Source organism: Nothobranchius furzeri, chromosome 13 (genome assembly GCF_043380555.1).
Source record: "Nothobranchius furzeri strain GRZ-AD chromosome 13, NfurGRZ-RIMD1, whole genome shotgun sequence".
NCBI lineage: Eukaryota > Metazoa > Chordata > Actinopteri > Cyprinodontiformes > Nothobranchiidae > Nothobranchius > Nothobranchius furzeri.
In genome coordinates, this window is record NC_091753.1 from 50,564,282 (window position 1) to 50,588,685 (window position 24,404).

The 24,404-nt window shown below is 40.2% G+C and overlaps 3 protein-coding genes across 3 annotated transcripts; all 3 read left to right on the forward strand.

Moving 5' to 3' along the window:
• Positions 1–695: 695 nt before the first annotated feature.
• LOC107380072 (extracellular calcium-sensing receptor-like) lies at positions 696–4,061 on the forward strand. Its single transcript, XM_015951101.3, has 7 exons — positions 696–956; positions 1,080–1,369; positions 1,565–1,860; positions 2,212–2,417; positions 2,546–2,767; positions 2,865–2,988; positions 3,074–4,061. The coding sequence occupies exons 1-7, from the start codon at positions 696–698 to the stop codon at positions 3,970–3,972; spliced, it is 2,298 nt and encodes a 765-aa protein (XP_015806587.3). The 3' UTR covers positions 3,973–4,061.
• Positions 4,062–10,027: 5,966 nt separating this feature from the next.
• On the forward strand, positions 10,028–16,163 carry LOC107380595 (extracellular calcium-sensing receptor-like). Its single transcript, XM_015951895.3, has 7 exons — positions 10,028–10,288; positions 10,368–10,657; positions 12,460–12,755; positions 12,895–13,100; positions 13,198–13,419; positions 13,507–13,630; positions 13,716–16,163. Exons 1-7 carry the CDS (start codon positions 10,028–10,030, stop codon positions 14,612–14,614), a joined length of 2,298 nt encoding a protein of 765 aa, XP_015807381.3. The 3' UTR covers positions 14,615–16,163.
• Positions 16,164–20,325: 4,162 nt separating this feature from the next.
• LOC107380071 (extracellular calcium-sensing receptor-like) lies at positions 20,326–24,124 on the forward strand. Its single transcript, XM_070543830.1, has 8 exons — positions 20,326–20,468; positions 20,714–21,008; positions 21,106–21,395; positions 21,478–21,773; positions 22,388–22,593; positions 22,710–22,931; positions 23,031–23,154; positions 23,226–24,124. Exons 2-8 carry the CDS (start codon positions 20,748–20,750, stop codon positions 24,122–24,124), a joined length of 2,298 nt encoding a protein of 765 aa, XP_070399931.1. The 5' UTR covers positions 20,326–20,468; positions 20,714–20,747.
• The last annotated feature ends 280 nt before the right edge of the window (positions 24,125–24,404 follow it).

A 24,404-nucleotide genomic window follows, 5' to 3' on the forward strand; every position in this document is an offset into this window, starting at 1 on the left:
GGAAAACAATAAAAACAGTGAACCTAGTTCAAACGTATAAGGGCATCCTTGGGGAACATTGCCCCACTAGGAGGTCCTTTGCCCCCATGTAACTCAGTAAAGGAGTGACAGTAAGATCATCTTGTTTGTGATAAACTGTGACGTATGACACAGGAAGTAGATGAAACAATAAAAGCACCTCTGCATTTAAATACAAGCAGGTGAGAAATGGAGACTGGGTTTGTCTTTACTGCCCTCAACTTAATATTGTGCTTGTTGGAGCTGACGTCTGTTGTTGTGCTGGGTGCAGTTCGGAATGGTGTAAAACAAAATAGTGAACAGCTAAAGGATCAGACGGATGCTGATGTCAATACCGGGACTTTCTCAAACAAATGTAGCCTGCAGCATAGCCCTATCTCACCCGCATTCTCACTGGATGGAGACTTTGTTATTGGAGGCGTTTTCTTTTTTCACTTCAAACTGCACACAGGGGTTAAAGACTACAGCACCAAGCCTGAGTCTCTGAGATGCACAGGGAGGTTAGTGAGAGATTTTCACCAAAAGAGCAACATCATACACTCTTGCTATTAATTTATTCAGATTTTGTAATTAAAACTTCATATAATACCACTTTTTATGTCATTATTTATAAGATGGAACCAATCTCTGTGATTCTTTGCAGCCTTATTGCCCGAGAACTGCGTTTCTCTCGAGCGATGATCTTTGCCATCGAGGAGATCAACAACAGCACCGAGCTGCTGCCAGGCATCAGACTTGGATATCAGCTCTATGATTCATGTGCATCCGTCCTCATGGCTTCACATATTTCATTTCAAATTTTAAATGGTCAGGACCCTGTGTTTGACAGTAACAGCAACTGTTCCCACTCTGGTGAGGTGGTTGCTGTTGTTGGAGACTCTGGATCCACACCTTCCATCAGCATTTCTCGCATCATTGGATCTTTCAACATACCAATGGTAGAATTTCTGAATCTCCAATTAGGTTATTTAAAAAAAAATAAAATAAAATGTATATTTATGTTTTTTTTTTTCAGATTTACTACTACATAAATAATAAAATTATTATCTTTGTTCATTAAGGTCAGCCACTTTGCCACCTGTGCCTGTCTGTCAAATAAGCAGCAGTTCCCAACGTTTTTCAGAACAATTCCCAGTGACCAGTTCCAGGCTGATGCACTGGCCAAGCTGGTGAAACACTTTGGATGGACTTGGATAGGTGCTGTCCGCTCAGACTCAGATTATGGAAATTATGGGATGAAGTCTTTTCTGGCTGCAGCACAGAGAGAAGGAATCTGTGTGGAATATTCTGAGTCTTTGTATCGCACCGACTCACAGAACAAGATCCAGAGAGTAGCTGATGTCATCCGCAGGTAAATACAATAGACATTTTAATTGTGCTTTTAATGTTGAAGTGGACATAAATACAGGTGAAACATCAGTTTCTCAGCAACAAATATTTTCTTTTGTTCCACAGTGATTATTTGTCAAATTAATAAATGTAACATAAACTTTTTTAATTTTATGTTCATATAATTACGTTAAGATGTGTTTTGTTGTCCCTGCAGGTCAACAGCACGGATTATTGTTGCATTCATGGAGTCTGGAGATTTGACTGTTCTTTTAGAAGAGCTGGCCCAGGAGCCTCCACCACCTCGTCAGTGGATCGGAAGTGAGGGCTGGATCACTGACCCTCAACTGATGGCGTACAGTCTCTGTGCAGGAGCCATCGGGTTTGCTATCCAGCGATCCGTCATCCCAGGTCTGAGAGAGTTCCTGCTGGATCTTTCTCCCTCTGAAGCAGCTGCCTCCTCTGTGCTGACTGAGTTCTGGGAGGATGCGTTCAACTGCAGCTTGGCAGAAAGTGAGAGGATTTTTGTTATGATTGACTACAAATAAAGATGTCCTCAACAAAGCATTTTTAGTTTTTGTTTGTTTGATTGTCTAGCAGTTTGATGCAGTTAAAATTAGTTTATTATATGATCAGAAACAGTTTTTGATGTCAAATACTATTTATTTTATATTTAGCATTTTGTCATCAGTAAAAAAAAACAAAGACCAAATGAACATAATGTACAGTTAAACATTTTCATCGTCTCAGACTGAGATAACACATTTATATTTTACATTTCCGGAGGAAACATGCTTACACTAGAACATGTGCAAAGTCTCATAAGTTAAGTGGATGACAGATTGTCTTTACTTGTATTTTCAGTAACGAAATCAGACAAAAGAGTGTGTGATGGAACCGAAGACATAAAGACACTGAACAGCCCGTACACTGATACATCTCAGTTGAGAATCACTAACATGGTGTACAAGGCTGTTTATGCTATAGCCCATGCTATTCACAATGCTGTGTGTCACGAAACAAGTTTCACAACTAAGTGTGAAAAATTTATTAGAGTTGAGCTTAAACAGGTAAATATAACTACGTAGTGCATTCAGGAGACTTCTTGTTCTCATCAAACCTTTTCTAGGTTTGCTGAAATACTAATTACTGGCCTTTAGTTTTTATTTTGTTGTCCTACTGTTTCTTCTTTTCCAAGTTTATTTCTGTTATGAAGAAAATCAACATTTCCCATAACGGCTATCCTGTATCATTTGATGCTAATGGGGATCCTGTAGCTTTTTATGAGCTGGTCAACTGGCAGAAGAGTGAGAGTGGAGTTATTGATCTGGTAACAGTAGGGTACTATGATGCATCACTGCCTAAAGGACAGGAGTTTCAGATCAACAGGAACATAACCTGGGTGGATGGTGGCACACAAGTAAGGTTTATGTTCAAATTTGTTCAAATTAAGATGTCTTAACTTCATTAGTGACGGTAGATTAGAAAACATATTTTTTGCCTGTGTTTCTAAAAAGCTCCCAGTATCGGTGTGTTCTGAGAGTTGTCCTCCAGGAACTCATAAAGTCCTGCAGAAAGGAAAACCCATCTGCTGCTATGATTGTATACCATGTCCTGAAGGAGAGATTAGTAACACGACAGGTACAATCAATGACGTTGCACATAAATAAATATATTAGTGAATCAGTGTGATTTATGTTTAAACAATTTTTTAAAATTTATTCAGATTCTCCAGACTGTTCCCCGTGTCCCAGTGAATTGTGGCCTAATGCACAAAGAGACGCTTGTTTCCCCAAACCTGTGGAGTTTCTTTCCTATGATGAAGTCCTGGCAATCATCCTGGCTGCATTCTCTGTTAGTGGGGCCTGTCTGGCCATCATAACAGCAGCTATTTTCTTTCATCACAGAACAACTCCAATTGTCAGAGCCAACAACTCTGAGCTGAGCTTCCTGCTGCTCTTCTCTCTGACTCTGTGTTTCTTATGTTCATTAACTTTCATCGGAGCTCCCTCTGATTGGTCCTGCATGCTGCGACACACAGCGTTTGGTATCACCTTTGTTCTCTGTATCTCCTGTGTTCTTGGCAAAACTGTAGTGGTTTTAATGGCCTTTAAAGCTACACTTCCAGGTAGTAATGTCATGAAATGGTTTGGGCCTCCACAGCAAAGAATGACTGTTGTGTTTTTTACTTTAATTCAAATCATAATCTGTACGGTGTGGTTGTTACTCAGCCCTCCATTCCCAATGAAGAATCTGAGCACATACAAGGAGAAGATCATCCTGGAATGTGCATTAGGTTCTGCTGTTGGGTTCTGGGCTGTGCTCGGGTACATTGGCCTGCTGGCTGTTTTCTGCTTTGTGTTAGCTGTTCTAGCTCGGAAACTACCTGATAATTTTAATGAAGCCAAGCTGATAACCTTCAGCATGCTGATATTCTGTGCAGTGTGGCTCACCTTCATCCCAGCATATGTCAGCTCTCCTGGGAAATTTACTGTAGCTGTGGAGATATTTGCTATTCTGGCCTCCAGTTTTGGGCTGATTCTGTGTATATTTGCTCCAAAGTGTTTCATCATCTTATTTCAGCCTGAGAAGAACTCTAAGAAATCATTCATGAGTAAAAAATAAAGATATACATGTACTGGTCATAAAATTAGAATATCATGACAAATTTGATTTAATACAACAATCCCATTTAAAAAGTGAAATTTAAATTTCAAATGAATTCGTTACACACAAATCCATTCTTCTTTCAATGTTTATAATTATAACTAAGAATGAATGAAAATTCTGTATTTTAGAATATTTGATTATCAATTAAAACTAATCCAAAAAAGGAGTTTTAGAAATGTTGGCCAACTGAAAAATATTAACACGTGCAGCACTTAATATTTAGTTTGGGTTCCTTTGGCCTGGATCACTGCAGCAATGGGGCATGGCACACATTTGATCAGTCTGTGGTACTTCTCAGGTGTTATGTAAATCCAAATTGCTCTGATAGTGGCCTTCAGCTCTTCTGAATAGTTGGTTCTTGCATATTGCATCTTCCTCTTCTCAATATCCAATATTTTTATGGGGTTAAGGTCAGACGGGTTGGCTGGCCAGTCAAAAAAAGGGATACCATGGTCCTTACACCAGGTACTGGTAGCTTTAGCACTGTGTGCAGGTTCCAAGTCCTGTTGGAAAATGAAATCTGCATCTCCATAAAGTTGGTCAGCAGCAGGAAGCATGAAATGTTCTAAAACTTCCTGGTAGACGGCTGTGTTGACCTTGGACCCCAGAAAACACAATGGACCAACACCAGCAGAGGACATTGCACCCCAAACCATCACTGACTGTGGAAATTTTTCACTGGACCTCAAACAGCATAGATTATGTGCCTCTCCTCTCTTCCTCCAGACTCTGGGACTTTGATTTCTAAAGACAATGCAAAATTTACTTTCATCGGAGAATGCTGGTGAAGGTTAAAATCATGGTAATCCAACAGAGTTCAAATGAATTCAACTGGACTTCTTTGGTATCATTTTGCTTCTTATTCAAGGAGCTTTGTCAATTCTGATTGGGATATGGTAGAGTCAAGCTTATAAGCTGTAGCGGTCTATTGTTATTCAACAAGCAGAAACTACTCTGAATACCCATCCTCTCTACCCCCGATGAGCTGTTAGCCTCTGTTGAGAGAGAGTTGTGTTGGTTGGATGCAGGAAGGTGTGTTCTAGACTGAAACTGCTTAGAGATGAGATTCAAAGCTGCATTAAAGGTACTGGAAAGGTGAAACCCAAGCCCCCCACCCCTATTTAAAGTGGGGTTTTTCACGTTTGACATAGATTGGTTCCTTTACTCCTCTCTCAAACCATCCATCTTATCTGTCCAGAATGTGTACTTTGTCATGTTCAAAAGTGTGTCCCTTGTCCTTCAGGTGTAAGAGAGAAAAGCTGAAAAAGCTACCACTGGATTGAAAGCACCACCAACATTCAAAGTGACCTTAATATCAGCCAGAAAGCATTGGAACTGAGAATTGGTCTGTGGTCACCACCTACAGAACCACTCCTTTGTTGGGGATGCCTTGCTAGCTGCCTTTAATTTCCACCTGCTATTTGGTTTTTTTTTTGTGCAGTGTACATTCAGAAAATCTAATTCAACACCTATCCTAAATCTAATAGCTAACTGGTGGTCTTGAATGCACCGACACACAAGGGAATTGATGAGATGCCTGGGGGAATTTCCATGACTAAGCAACCAGGATGCCTACTAATCAGATCCCCAAACCACCTCAGCTGACTTATTTTGATGGAGAGGACTCTGAGCTCCCCCTGGATGATGAAGCTTCTCACCCTATCTCTATGCCTGAGCACTGCTACTCTACAGGGTGGCACCTAAGCCACAGTGTGTTATAATTTTACTAGTTTACTATCAAATTTTTTGTAGCCGTTCACAAACTTGTCCTTTTACTGTAATATTTCACTAATGTAGATTCTAAATATTCCCATTAGCTTGAAACTTTTAAAATAAAGTGGGGAAATTTTGATTTTCTTTAGAACTCTGACAATGTGATGTTCTGAATTGTATTATTTTGTTTCTCATAGTCGAGGTATGCCTATGATGAAAATTACAGGTCTCTCATCTTTTTAAGTGGGAAAACTTGCACAATTGTGGGCTGACTAAACTTTTTCGCCCCGCTGTACATATACTGTGGTCGACACTCCATAATCATGCGCCATCTTGAAATACCGTAACTGTTTAAGGATGTACAAGATAAAACTCCTGTCATGGTCTGAGTCTGCGTCTCCCTCATGTGTCTCCTTGTGTGCTCCATCCCCCTCTAAGGATCCCCTTTTGTATCTCTTTAGCCCTTTTCAGATAGACATTCTGGAATATGTGTGGACAATTCAGTCCGGTTTTTAACCGTAAATGTGTTTTCAGACACACCATTTTTGTACCGGAACTTGTCCTTTCGGCTGCCTTCACACAGCAGGGAAAGGTTCCAGATGTCCGGGGGGGGGGGAGATCGGACTTATGTTAAGCATAATTCTGCGCACACGAAGACGCATAAGACCTGGATGATGAAGCTCAATGGTTAAAGGAATCGTGGAAGACGGTACCGTAGGAGGCGAGATGCCATGGTTTGCCGCATGCTACAGGAGCGAGCTATCTAGGAGCGCACAGTGTCCCCCCGGTCCCCTCCTCCTCCCTGTCCGGAATTCGACCTCACCAGTCTGAAGCAGCCACCTTGTCCGTAACAAGTCCGGTCCTGTTACTAGGGGCATCGTCCACTTTAATTACGGAAAACGTTATCCAGATGTTTGTATTCAGACACAAAGGTCTTGCGGACAGAGTCCTGAACATTTCTGTTTTTCATGGCCTGTCTGAAGGGGGCTTTTGTGTCTCCTGGTTTGCAGCCCTCCAGATTATCCCTCCCAGATCCTGTGTTCCTTCGTTTTCCCCCAGTCACCTCTCTGCAGTTTTTCTAGGTTCAGCTTTTCATTTTATTAGTCTCTTTAGTATGTTTCCCCACAGGTTTTTGTAGTTTTCTTCCCCCTTAGAATATTAGTTATTTTTGCTGGCTTTTCTTGTCTTTAGGTTTTACTCTTAGGTCATGTTAGTTTCCTCCCTGATTAGTTAATTGCTTTCACTTGGTTTCTCTCCCCACACACCTGCAGCCTATCTGCCTCCCATCATGCCTTAGTGTGTATAACCCTGTCTGCGTCTCTATCTGTTGTTGGGTCATTGTCGTTGTCACCTTTGTCTTGCTCCCCTCTCTAGATTTGGATCTTCGTTTTTTGGATATTCCAGGTTTTGTTATTTGGGACTTTAGAATGTTGTTTTTTGGCTCCCTGCCTTTTTTGGATTTATTCTTAATAAAAGCATTTTACGTTATCGCTCCACTCGTTGTCATCTGGTTCTCTGCATCTTTGGGTCCTAACCTCCTCTTGGCTCCCCATCGTGACAGCTCCGTGTTTCATGTTGGCACTTTAACATGAAAGTTCTTCTTCTCCCTTTAAACATTGTGCAGGGGTTGGCGCCATTTCTCGTTGGGGCAGCCTTGCTGGTTTAAGGAAATTCTGCTCCTTCCCCTTGGATTGGTTGTCGTGCTCTAACTTCATGTGATCACTGGAATGAAATCGGGGGGTTGTTTAAATGTGATGGTGCGCACACGGCTGCAGAGGAGAGAGACACGAGTGACGCAACAGACGTGGTGTAGCGACATTGCGTGAGCCAGAAGACAAAGCTGCTGAAACTGACCAATCAGGCCCATTCTACATACATTCACAGGATACGGACGGACTGCTCTCGATTCCCTGATAGCAACAATTACTGCAGGAATCAGCAGAGCAAGAGAAACAGTAAATACAAATAGCAGATGGATGAAAGTTGGTGTGTGGTGCTTTCTTTGTGTGACACCAGAAGTAGCTGTCAGTGCTACGATGTCTCCCACTTCCCTACCACCGTGTGTGCACTGCCACCATGACACACTGCCTTTGATGTGTGTGGGCAACCGTAGCTGCAATAGCTTCTCTGAATGGTGCTAAGGAGTCCAAAGTTTGTTCACATTGTCTTTCAAACACATTATAAATAATTGCATTTTTTACTACTCCACTCATGAAAACAGTATTTAACAAAAATACAGACAAATATTGTTTGTTTATTAGAACTTTTCCAAAAGAACTGAATGATTGAAAATCTAAAATATTTAATCACAACAAAGCCAAATCATAAAGGGTACAATATTATACTGAAAGCTAGGACAGGTAAAGCTTGGTTTATGCTTGACGCATCCGCGAGGTTCGCACGGCTCCGCCCGGCAAAATTGCGTCATTTTAACAACCACGCCCCTCCACCACGCCTCCCCACGGCCCAAACTTTCCGCACCGCGCACTTAAGCTTGGTTTATGCTTGACGCATTCACTTTCCGCTTGGTGATGCGGCTCGCGGCTGGAATGCGCTTCACAACTCGCAGCGTTTATGGTTCATGCAGCTTGTCTGTGCGGTGAGCCAATATTCTCTCAAACTGTAGGGGACAGCATGGAGCTCTACGGCATGCATCCATCACTAAACCGTAGTAGAAGTAAAAATTACTGTTGTTGGCATTCCAGCCTTTTTTAACAGTGTCCTCGTCTTTTCCGACAGTGCGAGCTATTTCTCTCCAAGAATTATTAACAACATGTTGATCACGGCGATCTTTGAGAGCTGAATCATACATATGTCTGTATTTACGAACCTCTGCCATATTAGTTCTTGCCGGTCCGCCATGTTTTTCCGTGTCCAACCGTCCGCTTGGTTAGAAAATTTCCTAGGTGCGCGTTGTGGAAATTTTGGGCCGTGCGGAGGTGTAGTGGAGGGGCGTGGTTGTTAAAATGACTCAACTTTTCCGTGCGGACCTCGCGGACGCGTCAAGCATAAACCAACCTTTAGGAAATTTTCTAACCACGCAGACGGACGGACGCAGAAAAACATGGCGGACCGGCAAGAACTAGTGTGGCAGAGGTTCGTAAATACAGACATTTGTATGATTCAGCTCTCAAAGATCACCGTGATCAACATGTTGTTAATAATTCTTGGAGAGAAATAGCTAGCAGTGTCGGAAAAGACGAGGACGCTGTTAAAAATGCTGGAATGCCATGTTGTAAACAACAGTCTTTACTTCTACTATGGTGTAGTGTTGGATGCATGCCGTAGAGCTCCATGCTGCCCCCTACAGTTTGGGAGAATATTGGCTCACCGCAGAGACAAGTTGCATGAACCATAAATGCTGCAAGTTGTGAAGCGCATTCCAGCCGTGAGCCGCATCACCAAGCGGAAAGTAAATGCATTAAGCATAAACCAAGCTTAAACAGGTATAACTTGTTTTGTATACTAACTTCAACAAAGAAAAGGAAAAATAGAAACATTTTTACTATACAAAATGGATTGAGACAAGAAAAAACATCCTTGAAACTAAAATATGTCATTCAATAATGCATTTATAGATCCATAGGTGGCAGCATCTTGTTTCTGATTAGCATCCTGACGTATAATAAAGGGTGTGCACATAATAAAAAGCATGCATAAACTGAAATGCAGTCAGGTGAGGAATGGAGACCAGATTTGTTTTTATTGGCTTGAATTTAACAGTGTGCTTGTTAGAGCTGACGTCTGTTGCTGTGTTAGCCGTGCCTCTGGATGGTGTGAGACAAACGATTGAACTTTCAGTGAATCAGACTTTAGCAGATGTCAGTACTGACGATTCAGCTGAATGCAGCTTGCTGAATCCCCCCATCTTACCTGCATTCTCAGTAGATGGGGACTTTGTTATCGGAGGTGTTTTCATTTTACACGACAAACTACACATAAAGATTAATGACTACAGCACCAAGCCTGAGCCTCTAAGATGCACAGGGAGGTCAGTGAGAGTATGATCAGGTTGAAAAGAATGTGCATAAAAATGATGGGATTTCCATAAAATGTTGCTTTGCTGTTGAAAAACTTTGTCATTTGAACTTTTTATCAGGCTTTTTGCTACATTTTAGTTAGAAATGTACACAATCTTTGTGTTACTAATATAGTTATTCTGTGAATGAAATGTTTTCAGATTTTTTATTACTACATGTTATTCTGTCACTTTTACTTCTGTTTTATTTTCATGTAAGCACTAACCGCTTTGATTCTGTACAGTCTTATTGCCGCAGAACTTACTTTCTCATCTGCAATGATCTTTGCCATCGAGGAGATCAACAACAGCACCGAGCTGCTGCCAGGCATCAAACTCGGATATCAGATCTATGATTCTTGTGCATCGGTCCTCATGGCTTCACATATTTCATTTCAAATGTTAAATGGTCAGGACGCTGCGTTTTACAAAAGCAGAAATTGTTCCCAGTCTGGTGAGATGATGGCTGTTGTTGGAGACTCTGGCTCTACGACATCCATCAGCATCTCTCGCATCATCGGGTCCTTTAACATCCCACTGGTAGGATTTCAGAATTTACTTTTGGCTGCAAATTTAATATATATATGCTTATTTGTAAATGCTTTTCTTATTCTTATAGGTCAGTTACTTTGCCACATGTTCCTGTCTGTCAGACAAGCAGCAGTTCCCAACTTTTTTCAGAACAATTCCCAGTGACCAGTTCCAGGCTGATGCACTGGCCAAGCTGGTGAAACACTTTGGCTGGACTTGGATAGGAGCTGTCCACTCTGATACAGATTATGGAAACTATGGCATGGCGTCTTTTCTTGCTGCAGCACAGAGAGAGGGAATCTGTGTGGAATACTCAGAATCCTTCTATCGGACCGACCCACACAGGAAGATCCAGAGGGTAGCTGATGTCATCCGCAGGTTTTCACAATAATTTGTATTTGTATTTATTTTTCTGTCATAACGATACATATAAAACACATGAAAAGGAAATTATCTAATAAAGATCATAATAATAATAATCATTATCACAAGCACAACTTCCTCTTATAAATTAAACAGTTTCTTTAGATATAATTTATGAACGAAAAGGTATAGGCTGAAGTTAAACTTATTTAAGCCTACCCATTAATTCATTACAAAAAATCAACAGTGCCATGAATATCAAAAGTAAATAAACATGTAAACAATACAGTTATTACATGCATCATCCTAATTTCAACAAAATCAATCAAGAGGTATAAACGTCAGACGAAACTAATTTTGGTGTACTTGGTAATTGTGTAAGGCGTTATTTTTAAAACTCTTTTTGAATATTTACAACGAGCATGAATCTTTTAATCTATCCTCGAGGCTATTCCATAAACTCACTCCTCTTACTGGGATAAATCTTTTTTTTTATTGGTTGTAATATTCTTTATTATTATTATTTTTTTTGAAAATCCCAGTTCCTCTTAGACTATATCCTCCTTCCTTTGGAGATAAGGTGGAAGATGAGCCTGATATGCTACGGCCAGTGTATGCAAGTCAATAATTTCATGAAATTTTAGAATTTTTAAATGGATAAAGATAGGGTTTGTTGGTGCATAATAGCTAGCATGGGAAATTATTCAAACTACCATTTTTTGAAGTAAATATATGGGATAATTATTTGCTCTGTAATTATTTCCCAATATTTCAACACCATAGCTCAGATATGGTAAAATAAATTAGTTATAGAGTATCTGAAGGGATTTAATATCTAAAACAAATCTCATTCTACTCACAAGTCCTATATATATATATATATTTTTTTTTGATATTTTTAACTTTATATCATCTATATGAGGCTTCCAACTCAGTTTTCCATCTATGGTAATTCCTAAAAATTTATATGTGTGCACTTGTTCAATTTCAATACCATTATGTTGATTGTGTTCCTGGTGTTTACATGAAGGCTCGTAGAAATATAAAATACTATAAATTAACATCTGATAGCACACTCTGTTCAGATTCTGCTTGAGTTCTAACAGTAGGTCAGGAGGTAGAGCGGGTTGCCTCATGATCGGAGGGCCATGGGCTCGTTTCCAGCTCCTGCCAGAGGTATTCTGCTGCTGTGTCCTTGGGCAAGACACTTCACCTTCACCTTGCCTATGTTGGTGGTGGTCAGAGGGGCCGATGGTGTGAAATGGCAGCCTCGCCTCTGTCAGACCACCCCAGGGCGTGTGTGACTATATAGTAGCTTACCATCATCGGCAGTGTGTGAGTGCAAGAATTATGGAAAGAACTTTGGATGCCTTGAAACGTTCTATATGAATCAAATCCATTATTATTAGTAGTATATTATTATATTATATTATTATTATTATTATTATTATTATTAATAACCATTCCCTCATCAAGCCTCAGTTCCATGGGTGCTCGAGCTTCCAGCTGCTCAGCACCAATGGAACTCCCTCTCCCCACACATAACACACTTGAGCACCATGTTTAAATCCAAACTCAAATGGTTAAACGTGAATTCTAACTCACCAGAAAGTGTGCACCATGCCTGTTATTAAGTTTACATGATGAGTTTTACCATTGTGCATGATGTAACTTCTAGTTTATTTTAATTTTATTTATCTGTAATTGCTGAGTCTTCTTTTTATCATCCTTCAGGTGAATTTGCAAATAAAATGCAGCATTTTCTTTAATATTTTGAATTATATTAATTAAGACAAAGCATTTTGTTTTCCCTGCAGGTCAACAGCACGGATTATTGTTGCATTCATGGAGTCTGGAGATTTGACTGTTCTTTTAGAAGAGCTGGCCCAGGAGCCTCCACAACCTCGCCAGTGGATCGGAAGTGAGGACTGGATCACTGACCCTCAACTGATGGCTTACAGTTTCTGTGCAGGAGCCATCGGGTTTGCTATCCAGCAATCCGTCATCCCAGGTCTGAGAGAGTTCCTGCTGGATCTTTCTCCCTCTGAAGCAGCTGCCTCCTCTGTGTTTACTGAGTTCTGGGAGGATGCGTTCAACTGCAGCTTGGCAGAAAGTGAGAGGGTGATTGTGATAATGTCCTACCACTAACTTTATATTGGCAGGACAGTTACATTTTGATCATCCACATTAAATTTAAGTATAATTTAAGATATAATTTGGTTCATAAACAATCTTTTGTCTTAATTTTTTAGGAGTGGAATCAGACAAAAGAGTGTGTGATGGAACTGAAGACATGGAGACACTGAACAGCCCGTACACTGATACATCTCAGATAAGGATCACTAACATGGTGTACAAGGCTGTTTATGCTATAGCTCATGCTATTCACAATGCAGTGTGCCAGGAAACAAACTTTACCACTCAGTGTGAAAAAGATGTTAGTATAAATTACAAACAGGTGATTGCAAATACAAAAACATCCTCATTAAAAAACTACTTTTAGGTTTGATTAGTCATTTCTGGACTTTGTTCTACTTGTACTATTGTTTTTACAGTTTCTATCTGTAATGAAGAAAATCAACATTTCAAAAAATGGTTATCCTGTGTCATTTGATGCTAACGGAGATCCTGTAGCTTTTTATGAGCTGGTCAACTGGCAGAAGAGTGAGAGTGGAGTTATTGAGCTGGTAACAGTAGGGTACTATGATGCATCACTGCCTAAAGGACAGGAGTTTCAGATCAAGAGAAAAATAACCTGGATGGATGGTGGCACACAAGTAAGGAGCAGAATTCTGAAAGTTATGCCTGTAATTGTTTCATGACTTCTAGCAAAAGTTTAAAAGATATTCACATCTCTGCATCAGGTCCCAGTATCAGTGTGCTCTGAGAGTTGTCCTCCAGGAACTCATAAAGTCCTGCAGAAAGGAAAACCCATCTGCTGCTATGATTGTATACCATGTCCTGAAGGAGAGATTAGTAACACGACAGGTACAATCAATAACGTTGCACATAAATAAATATATTTGTGAATCAGTGTGATTTATGTTTAAACAATTTTTTAAAATTTATTCAGATTCTCCAGACTGTTTCCCGTGTCCCAGTGAATCGTGGCCTAATGCACAAAGAGACGCTTGTTTCCCCAAACCTGTGGAGTTTCTTTCCTATGATGAAGTCCTGGCAATCATCCTGGCTGCATTCTCTGTTAGTGGGGCCTGTCTGGCCATCATAACAGCAGCTATTTTCTTTCATCACAGAACAACTCCAATTGTCAGAGCCAACAACTCTGAGCTGAGCTTCCTGCTGCTCTTCTCTCTGACTCTGTGTTTCTTATGTTCATTAACTTTCATCGGAGCTCCCTCTGATTGGTCCTGCATGCTGCGACACACAGCGTTTGGTATCACCTTTGTTCTCTGTATCTCCTGTGTTCTTGGCAAAACTGTAGTGGTTTTAATGGCCTTTAAAGCTACACTTCCAGGTAGTAATGCCATGAAATGGTTTGGGCCTCCACAGCAAAGAATGACTGTTGTTTTTGTTACTTTTATTCAAGTTCTTATCTGTACTGTGTGGTTGTTACTCAGCCCTCCATTCCCAATGAAGAATCTGAGCACATACAAGGAGAAGATCATCCTGGAATGTGCATTAGGTTCTGCTGTTGGGTTCTGGGCTGTGCTCGGGTACATTGGCCTGCTGGCTGTTTTCTGCTTTGTGTTAGCTGTTCTAGCTCGGAAACTACCTGATAATTTTAATGAAGCCAAGCTGATAACCTTCAGCATGCTGATATTCTGTGCAGTGTGGCTCACCTTCATCCCAGCATATGTCAGCTCTCCTGGAAAATTTACTGTAGCTGTGGAGATATTTGCTATTCTGGCCTCCAGTTTTGGACTGATTCTGTGTATTTTTGCTCCAAAGTGTTTCATCATCTTATTTCAGCCTGAGAAGAACTCTAAGAAATATTTAATGAACAAAAACTAAATGTGTTATGTTGGAAGTTTGAAATATTAGATAATGAAATTGTCCCAATAAAAGTAAACACTCCTTGTAAATATTTTAGAAAGCTCTGTAATCCTATTTTTACCATAAAAATAAATCTTTGAACATCTCAAAAACGGTTCTAATAATTTTGCTTTAGTGGTTTTCTTTTTGTCACATATTTTGCCACCCGAAATAAAATGTTTGTGTAACATTAAAAGTGTGTAAATTTGACCTATTTTCCAGCCATAGCAATACACATGTTTGTAGATGATATTTTAAAATTATATTTAGCTATTATCTCTCATTTCATTTCTACAGTTGTCATAAGTTCTTATGTTTTTTGATTAATTATTTTATAAACGCTTCTTTTACTTTCAGTTGCAAATATTATGTACAGCAATTTTTGAAAATAGCATCTCCAGTTTAATTCTGACATTTTCAAGTTATGTAACTGGTAAAGGGAAACAGAAAACAAATTGTGTCAAGACTTGGTTGTTGGAATCAGACCCAAATGCAGCCAGGTGAATAAGTTATAAATCGTTTAATGGAGGAACATGGGGAGCATGGGGAGCTGTTATGATTCACCCCTTTTTGTTTGGTTTAGTGATTGTTTTACCCCTGTTATTTTGTTTCAGGTCAGCTGCAGCTCCTCTCAGGAGCCCTCCCCTTCCTGGTGAACCTCCTGGAGTTTTTGCAGCTGAACCAAATGACCCAGCTTGTTCTCACCCTATTTCAGGCCACTGCTGCCAGTCCTCAGCGTGGCGTTGTGTTGACTGTTTGTCGAGTTTGTGGAACTGGTGTTCATGCAAGCCATGTTTCCTGTTTTTGATTCCCACAGTCAGTGGAGGAATTTTTGTTATTAAACTCTTTGAACTCAGGTACAGGACTATTATTCTTGCGATTGGGTTATAGCCTGAACCCCACCATGACAGGAGCATGGGGAGCATAGTAAAAATGCAGCACACAGAACCAACAGAGAACAATGAAGAGAGCAGGCTTAAATACACTGAGGATGCTAGTCAAGACAAGGCACAGGTGTGATGAATATTGATGATGATGATGGGCAGGTGTAAGTAATTAGCTCTGGGGGTAGAGAGGTAAAATCCAATCCAATCCAATCCAATTTTATTTATAAAGCGCATTCACAAGGCATTACAACCAAACAAGGCGGTGTACACAAAAAATGTTAGTTAATTAAACAGGCGGTATACAAACATGTCAAACACAGATAAAACATAAAAAGGAAAATACAACAAAATTCCCAAAAACTAACAGCTAAAACTCAATAAGACACAGGGAGAATAAAAAATTAGAAAAACATTTTAAAAAAGAACCTCAAAGACAACAACTGGTGAATAAATGAATATACCGGTAACCAAATAACAATAGCTAAAGATTAAGCATAACAGAACTAAACACAATAACCCAAAAGTAGAAACTCAAAGGCTGGAAGAAAAATATAATAAAACAGGAAGGATGGCTAGTGAGGATAACAGAATCTATAACAGTGGGAGAGCTACTCTGGGGAAATAGGAACAGAACATGTCGGAGGGACTATGGGTGTTTCTCAATGCCAAGGAACCTTGCCATGATGTCTTGGCCCCACCCCGGTTGCCTTGGAAATACATCATCGGGAGGCACCAAGACATGTTCCAATGTTCATATTCTACTGAGGCGTGTGTTCTCCGTTTGTTAGCCGTTTAGCTAGTTGAGTGAGGATACATGGGAGGTGACTTGTAGCCTAGCCTTGGTCAAAAATTACCCAGAATACACCACTGTATTTTAAAAAGGACGGCAGATCAGAAGCCAGCAGCTACTTTGAGTACAATTTTCGAATTTAAAAGTAAGTCAACTAATTTAAAATGTTTTTTTTAGATCCAAAGAAGTTATCTATTGTTGGTTAGTTGCTTAGTAGTTGTCCAGTAGTCAGTTTTGGTGGCTAGCAGATAGTAACTCACTTATATTTTTAATTTAATAAACATAAACACAATTTAAAAAGTAAAAGCTCATTATATATTTATATTGACACTAATACGTATAAAATATGACGTTGTCTCTCATGTCACGTGACATTACGTGACCGCCATGGAAGCCACGGTCACGTGATGCAAGTCTGTTCCATTTAACCATTTTCTTTGTCCAAGGAAGGACAGTATACTCGTAAGCAAGGTGCCTGGCCTTGCAAGACATCGCCTTGCAAGGCCAGGCACCTTGACATTGAGAAACACCCTATGTCTCTGGCCTGGCCAGGGAACATCTTGGACTTCCCCTGAAAAGCTGGCCCAAGTGGCTGGAGAGAAGGAAGTCTGGGCCTCTCCACTTAGTCTGTTGCCCCCACATCCCAACTCTGGATATGCGGAAGAGAATGGATGAATACCAAGAATGCTAGAACTATAAACCAAAATGGCTGAACTGGGAACTGAATATATGAGGGCAAAATGAAACTTTAGGGGGCAGGAAATACAAGGACACCTATGAAGAGGAAGAAAACATGGAATGCACAAGGAGACAGGACACAGGACATGACTCTTCTTCCGACTCTTGGCGGGTGCAGACACTTTTTTCCTCCTCTCCTCCATATCTTATCCTCTAGGCCTTTGTCTGTCTCTGTGTGCTGGGTGCACGGCTGCTTCTGCATTTTTCTGTAAACTGGAAAACTGAAATTCACTCAAATGGATCTCGTCAGCTGGTCTCTCAACGTGATTGATACATTTTTTTCAACGATGAGAACGGGAGAAGGGGCTCCCGGATGCCCCGCAGGAACAGACCCAGTTGGACACATCATGGACTCCTAGAAACAGTGGAACTTGATCTGTCTTTCTCAGCTGTCTGTGGAGGACTCTGAAGACGTGTGGATATTCATGGTGTCTGTGTCAGGTTTCCTGCTCATTGGCATTGGAGGCTACCTGGCTTACCGGAACATGAACGAGCTGTCGAGGAATATTGGCCTGATCCCGGAGCTCAGAGATGGTTTGCACCACGCTGTGAATTCACAGACTCAAATAATTGTCGAGATGAATCATAAGCTTGGGACTTAGGCCGAGATTCATTATTGGCACAAAAGATGGATGCCATCAAAGAGAGAGAGGACAAATCAGCACAGATTGGGATAGTTTAATGACCATTATTGGGATTCTGAGAGGTTGAGGACCAACAAACTGTAAGACAGAGAGGAAATTATCTCTGTCTGGCCCCAAAACAATTTCTAATCGGAATCTTGCGCCCTTGGGCCTGCAAGGCTCCAAAGACCCCCCCGAAGATATGTGGAATGTGCCGTCGGTATGGCAACTCAACACTGTCTCCTTTCCCAGCCTGGACGGGACTGCGGGAAGCCCGCTGAAGCATCCAGGGTCACTGCAACCCTACAACCCTCAATGCTCCTCCCCTATCCACACTGAGGTGACAGGCACTGCTTCATCGTGGCTGCAGGAACTGAAGTTGGGATAGTCCCAACCCACCACCCCTCCTAGTGGACACTTATGTTGTGTTGTCTGAAGTCTGTTGCATATCTGTCTGAGGTGTTTTTTTGCAGAGCAAAGCTGCCCTCCTGGTGGGAGGTAGGGGTTGCATGACTTAATTTTTTTTAAAGTCGACAGTCAAGTAGGAGTTTTTAACAATTAAAATTGCGCCCACATTTTCTAAGTTAACACATCTCTTTTAACAATGGTAGTTTCTGCTTCAGCCCTCTCCCCCCTCCCCCTGCGCAGCGACCGCAAATTCACTGATGCGCCTGCAGCCTCTCAGAGTTCCTGCTGTTCTAGACATTAAAATAATTATTTCCTTTTATGTTCCTCACTTCTGATTACCTTCAATGGTGTCTGTTTGTTGCATCCACCAGGTACAAAAACTAACTTGTTTTTGACTATTTTTCTGTCCTGCCTGTTTATTATCTTCCTGCATCTCCTCTCAGTCCTAAAGAAAAACTGCTACCTGGGTTCATTTATTTTCACCTTATGAGTTACCTTTGAACTGCAGTTCTAAAAGATCTACCGACCTCAAAAACAGCGGAGTGCCGCTGCTCGCCCTGACTACAACAGGACTATTTTTGCTGTGGAGTTCGTGCCGGAGCGGAGCAGAGATAGTGGAATTTTGGCGGTGCGTCACCGGAGAACAAAATAGGTGATGTGCCTCGCTCCGCAGCAGTGAAACGCATCAGGCACAAATAACAGACTGAAAACATGAAAGGAAATGAGCCGACATGAACAATCGCTTGTTTAATTTGATTTTGAGGTGGTGACACCTGATTTGTCGGTGCTCAGGACGCAGATGTCTGGAGCACATCAACGATCAGAGCTTTGCATGTGCAAACTGGTTAAGATTAGGATGGGGTGAGGGGAAGGTAAAATTGCAAGAGGGAAAAGGTCACAGTTTGGTCAAATGTCGGTTTTACTGCCGGTGTCAGTACCGACGCTATGGCGCAGCGCGTCGCCTCCGCCTCCCGACGCAGGGGCTCATCACCTGCTGTCTTTTCCGAGGACTGCATCTTGTCAGTCATTATCACGTGACAGCGACTAGTCAATGACAGGCATAAAAAGTCACTACAGATCCGTGAAGTCGACTAGTCGACTAGTTCATACAACCCCTAGTGGGAGGGTAACTCTGAAGTGCCTTTTTTTCCCTCCACCTGAACCAATCCTCATGTAACCCTCTCATCTCTATTAAGGTAGCGCGACTCAGGGTTGCGAATGACCACAGTCACCAATTCTTGTCCAGTGTCTTGCCCATGTATGTCTGTTCTCTGAATTGTGTGTACTGAAACTCTAATTTCCCTCTGGGGTTAATAAAGTATCTTTGATTTGATTTGAAACTGTATATTTTGGCATGGCTTTTTAGAAGTTAAAATACATTAAAGTGACAATGTGTAGTTTCACCTTTAATCTCAGGAAAAATCCACCTAAATGTTGTTGAAAATGAATAAAAAGATGTCCAGTTGTTGAAAAATATTGGTGGCAAACATTGTTATTTTGGAAGTTGACAAAATAAGCAGGGGTCTCTTCCTTGACTATATATACATTTATTAAATTAGTTATATTTTCATTTAGATTACTTGAATGATTTCTGTCTGTTTCATATACTGAACAAATATGAGGCCTTTTAGAAGAGGTAAGACGTTCAGATATCAGGAGATAAGACTCTAGATCCTGCTGTCTGAAGCTACTTTTTCCTCTGGCTGAATTATCCGTGCTGAAACAGGCACACTAGATCTTTTTTTCCCCCACAGTAAAGAAAAAACATTTATTTCTACTAAAGACCACTTCAAATAATGAGTGAATGACCTCTTTATGGATTATTTCAAAATTCAGTATTGAAAATTGCATTTAACCAAAATGCAGACCAAAAATATCCATTTAAAACAAACGTTCAAATCAGTAACACTCAATTTCATCTTAGTAATTAAGCTATTAAAAAACGGACAACTGAAATTCACAGAAGTCATTAAAAGATACAAATATAGGTGGGTGGGAGCATCTTGGTTCAGATAAACATGACGACATATAATCGAAGGTGCAGATCAAACAATAAGAGCACACTTCAGCTGTAATACAGTCAGGTGTAGAATGGAGACCAGACTTGTCTTTATTGGCCTTCACTTGCTGGAGCTGACATCTGTTGTATTTGCTGTGTCTCTGAATGATACAAAACAAAAGATTGAACCTTCAGAGAATCAAACTGCTGCTGGTGTCAGTATCGAGGCTTCTTCAAACAAGTGCATCCTGCAGAATAGCCCTCTTTTACCTGCATTCGCAGCAGATGGAGACTTTGTTATTGGAGGTGTTTTCTTTTTACACTACAAACTGCACACAGTGGTTAATGACTACAGCACCAAGCCCGAGTCTCTAAGATGCACAGGGAGGTTAGTGAGAGGAAGAAGTGGCTGAAGAAAAGTCAGATTTCTATGACAGTTGTGTGATCTCCTCATCTACTTTATTTTAACTACATTTTAATTGAACTTTGATGTATTCTTGTTATACTCACAGAATGCTACATCACTTATTTATTTAGCTTTGTGGTTGTTATGTTGGTGATTTGCCTGCCTTCTCCTATTTTTCCATCCTTTATTACGTAAATTTCTGCACTAACCATTCAGATTTTCTGCAGCCTTATTTCCAGACAACTGCGCTTTTCTCGAACAATGATCTTTGCCATCAATGAGATAAACAACAGCACAGAGCTGCTGCCAGGCATCAAACTTGGATATCAGATATATGACTCCTGCGCCTCGGTACCAGTTGCAGTCCACTCTGCATTCCAGCTGTTAAATGGTTGGGACTCTGCGATTGACAAGGACAGCAGTTGTTCACAGTCTGGTGGGGTGGTGGCTGTTGTTGGAGACTCTGGATCTACTCCATCCATCAGCATGTCTCGCATCATCGGGTCATTTAACATCCCGCTGGTAGCAGTTCTGAATTTTCATTAGATAAATTACAAAAGTATACTTGGTGATTTGTTAATAGTTCTTTTTTCTACCAAAATATTTTTTTTTCTTGTAGGTCAGTTACTTTGCCACGTGTGCCTGTCTGTCAGATAAGCAGCAGTACCCAACTTTTTTCAGAACAATTCCCAGTGACCAGTTCCAGGCTGATGCACTGGCCAAGCTGGTGAAACACTTTGGATGGACTTGGATAGGTGTTGTACGCTCGGATACAGATTATGGGAATTATGGTGTGGCATCTTTTCTCAATGCAGCACAGAAAGTGGGAATCTGTGTGGAATACTCTGAATCCTTCCTACGAACCGATGCACAGAGCAAGATCCAGAGAGTAGCTGATGTCATCCGCAGGTTTAAGCACAAGTTGAGATTGAACACATACATCTGTGACAGACATTTCTTGTCATAAAAATACATTTTGTTGTCTCTGCAGGTCAACAGCATTGATTGTTGTTGCATTTATTGACTCTGGGGATTTGCCAGTTCTTTTAGATGAGCTGGCTCTGGAGCCTCCACCACCTCGTCAGTGGATAATAAGTGAGGGCTGGATAACTGACCCTTACTTGATGACCTACAGTTTCTGTGAAGGAGCCATTGGGTTTGCAATTCAGAAATCCATCATCCCAGGTCTCAAAGAGTTCCTACTGGATCTTTCTCCCACCGAAGTAGCCTCCTCCTCAGTGCTGACTGAGTTCTGGGAGGATGCATTCAACTGCAGCTTGAAAACAAGTGAGAATGTTTAAAATAAGCTTAATGCGTGAAACAATAATTGTATTGCCCATTTTATTTTTTGTTAAGTAGTCAAACTTTGTCATTTCTTTAGATTGTAAAATACTTCTGATACATTGCGAAAAGTTACCACATACAGGTGCTGGTCATACAATTAGAATATCATGACAGAGAATTAAATGGTGCACATGTTAAATATTTTTCAGTTGGCCAACATTTCAAAAAAATTTTTTTTTTGCATTGGTCTTAATTGATATAATAATTTTCTGAAATACTGAATTTGGGACTTTCATTAGTTGTCAGTTATATTCATCAATATTTTAAAACATAAACATTTTAAATATAAAAGTCTTGGTGTAATAAATTAAACTAATAGAAATTTGTCACTTTTTGAATGGAATTACTGAAATAAATCTACTTTGCGATATTCTAATATTCTAATTTTATGACCAGTATCTGTATTATGGCAGTTAAAAGGGAATGAGTTAAATATTCACTCTTTACTATTTCTTCTTCAAGTAATGCTTACAGCAGAGTTTATCTAAAACTGAAAGAAAATATTTCCTATATTGTTTAATAAGTGGAGTTTGTTTCTCATTTCTAATGTGTTATAGTAAATAAAACAGACAAACGATTGTGTGATGGCAATGAAGATTTAAAAATGTTAAAAAACTCATACACTGATACATCTCAGTTAAGAATCTCTAACATGGTGTACAAGGCTGTTTATGCTATAGCTCATGCTATTCACAATGCTGTGTGTCGGGAAACAGTTGTCTCCACTAAGTGTGACGAAGATTTAAGATCAGACTCTGAACAGGTTAGTAAAAAAATAAATAAATATAAAAAAATCAAGAATTCCTTAATGTTTCTGTCAAGTAAACCAAAGTTTAACTTTATAGTTTTTTTTCTTCTCCATCATTTAATACTTGACAGATTTTTAAAAAACTGCAAAAAGTCTACTTTTTCCGCAATGGTTACCCTGTATCATTTGATGCTAATGGAGATCCTGTAGCTTTTTATGAGCTGGTCAACTGGCAGAAGAGTGAGAGTGGAGTTTTTGAACTGGTAACAGTAGGGTACTATGATGCATCACTGCCTAAAGGACAGGAGTTTCATGTCAACAACAACATATCATGGCTGAAGGGTAGCACGCAAGTAAAGATCTCAATGACTGCAATTTTTTAAACAATAATAAATTAGTGATATAAATATCTAAATTTGTTTCGTATTGTAAATTTGTCTATTTTGTAACAGGTCCCAGTATCAGTGTGCTCTGAGAGATGTCCTCCAGGAACTCGTAAAGTCCTGCAGAAAGGAAAACCCATCTGCTGCTATGATTGTATACCATGTCCTGAAGGAGAGATTAGTAACACAACAGGTATGCTAACGTTTTCTGTTCACTTTCAAATGTATTTCAATGATAATAAGTTGTTTTATTAAATCTTTCAGATTCTTCAGACTGTTCCCCGTGTCCCAGTGAATTGTGGCCTAATGCACAAAGAGACGCTTGTTTCCCCAAACCTGTGGAGTTTCTTTCCTATGATGAAGTCCTGGCAATCATCCTGGCTGCATTCTCTGTTAGTGGGGCCTGTCTGGCCATCATAACAGCAGCTATTTTCTTTCATCACAGAACAACTCCAATTGTCAGAGCCAACAACTCTGAGCTGAGCTTCCTGCTGCTCTTCTCTCTGACTCTGTGTTTCTTATGTTCATTAACTTTCATCGGAGCTCCCTCTGATTGGTCCTGCATGCTGCGACACACAGCGTTTGGTATCACCTTTGTTCTCTGTATCTCCTGTGTTCTTGGCAAAACTGTAGTGGTTTTAATGGCCTTTAAAGCTACACTTCCAGGTAGTAATGTCATGAAATGGTTTGGGCCTCCACAGCAAAGAATGACTATAGTTATTTTTACATTTGTTCAAGTCATAATATGCACTGTGTGGCTGTTACTCAGCCCTCCATTCCCAATGAAGAATCTGAGCACATACAAGGAGAAGATCATCCTGGAATGTGCATTAGGTTCTGCTGTTGGGTTCTGGGCTGTGCTCGGGTACATTGGCCTGCTGGCTGTTTTCTGCTTTGTGTTAGCAGTTCTAGCTCGGAAACTACCTGATAATTTTAATGAAGCCAAGCTGATAACCTTCAGCATGCTGATATTCTGTGCAGTGTGGCTCACCTTCATCCCAGCATATGTCAGCTCTCCTGGAAAATTGACTGTAGCTGTGGAGATATTTGCTATTCTGGCCTCCAGTTTTGGGCTGATTCTGTGTATATTTGCTCCAAAGTGTTTCATCATCTTATTTCAGCCTGAGAAGAACTCTAAAAAATATTTGATGAACAAAAGTTAAATGTGTAATATCAGAAGTTCAAAACTATTAAAAGGAAAATATATGGGAATGGTCCTAAATAAACTAACGCATACTCCATGTAAAAATTTCAGAAAGTTACGTATCATTTTTGTATCATATAAAATAATCTTTGAACAAGGAAAAATAATCTCATAATTTTCCTATTGTGTTTATTTGACACATAATTGTTTATGTTTTCGCGCCATAATACAATTTTAGTGTTACATTTAAAGAGTGTAATTTAGAGTAATTAGTCATCAATAGAAATACACTTTATTTT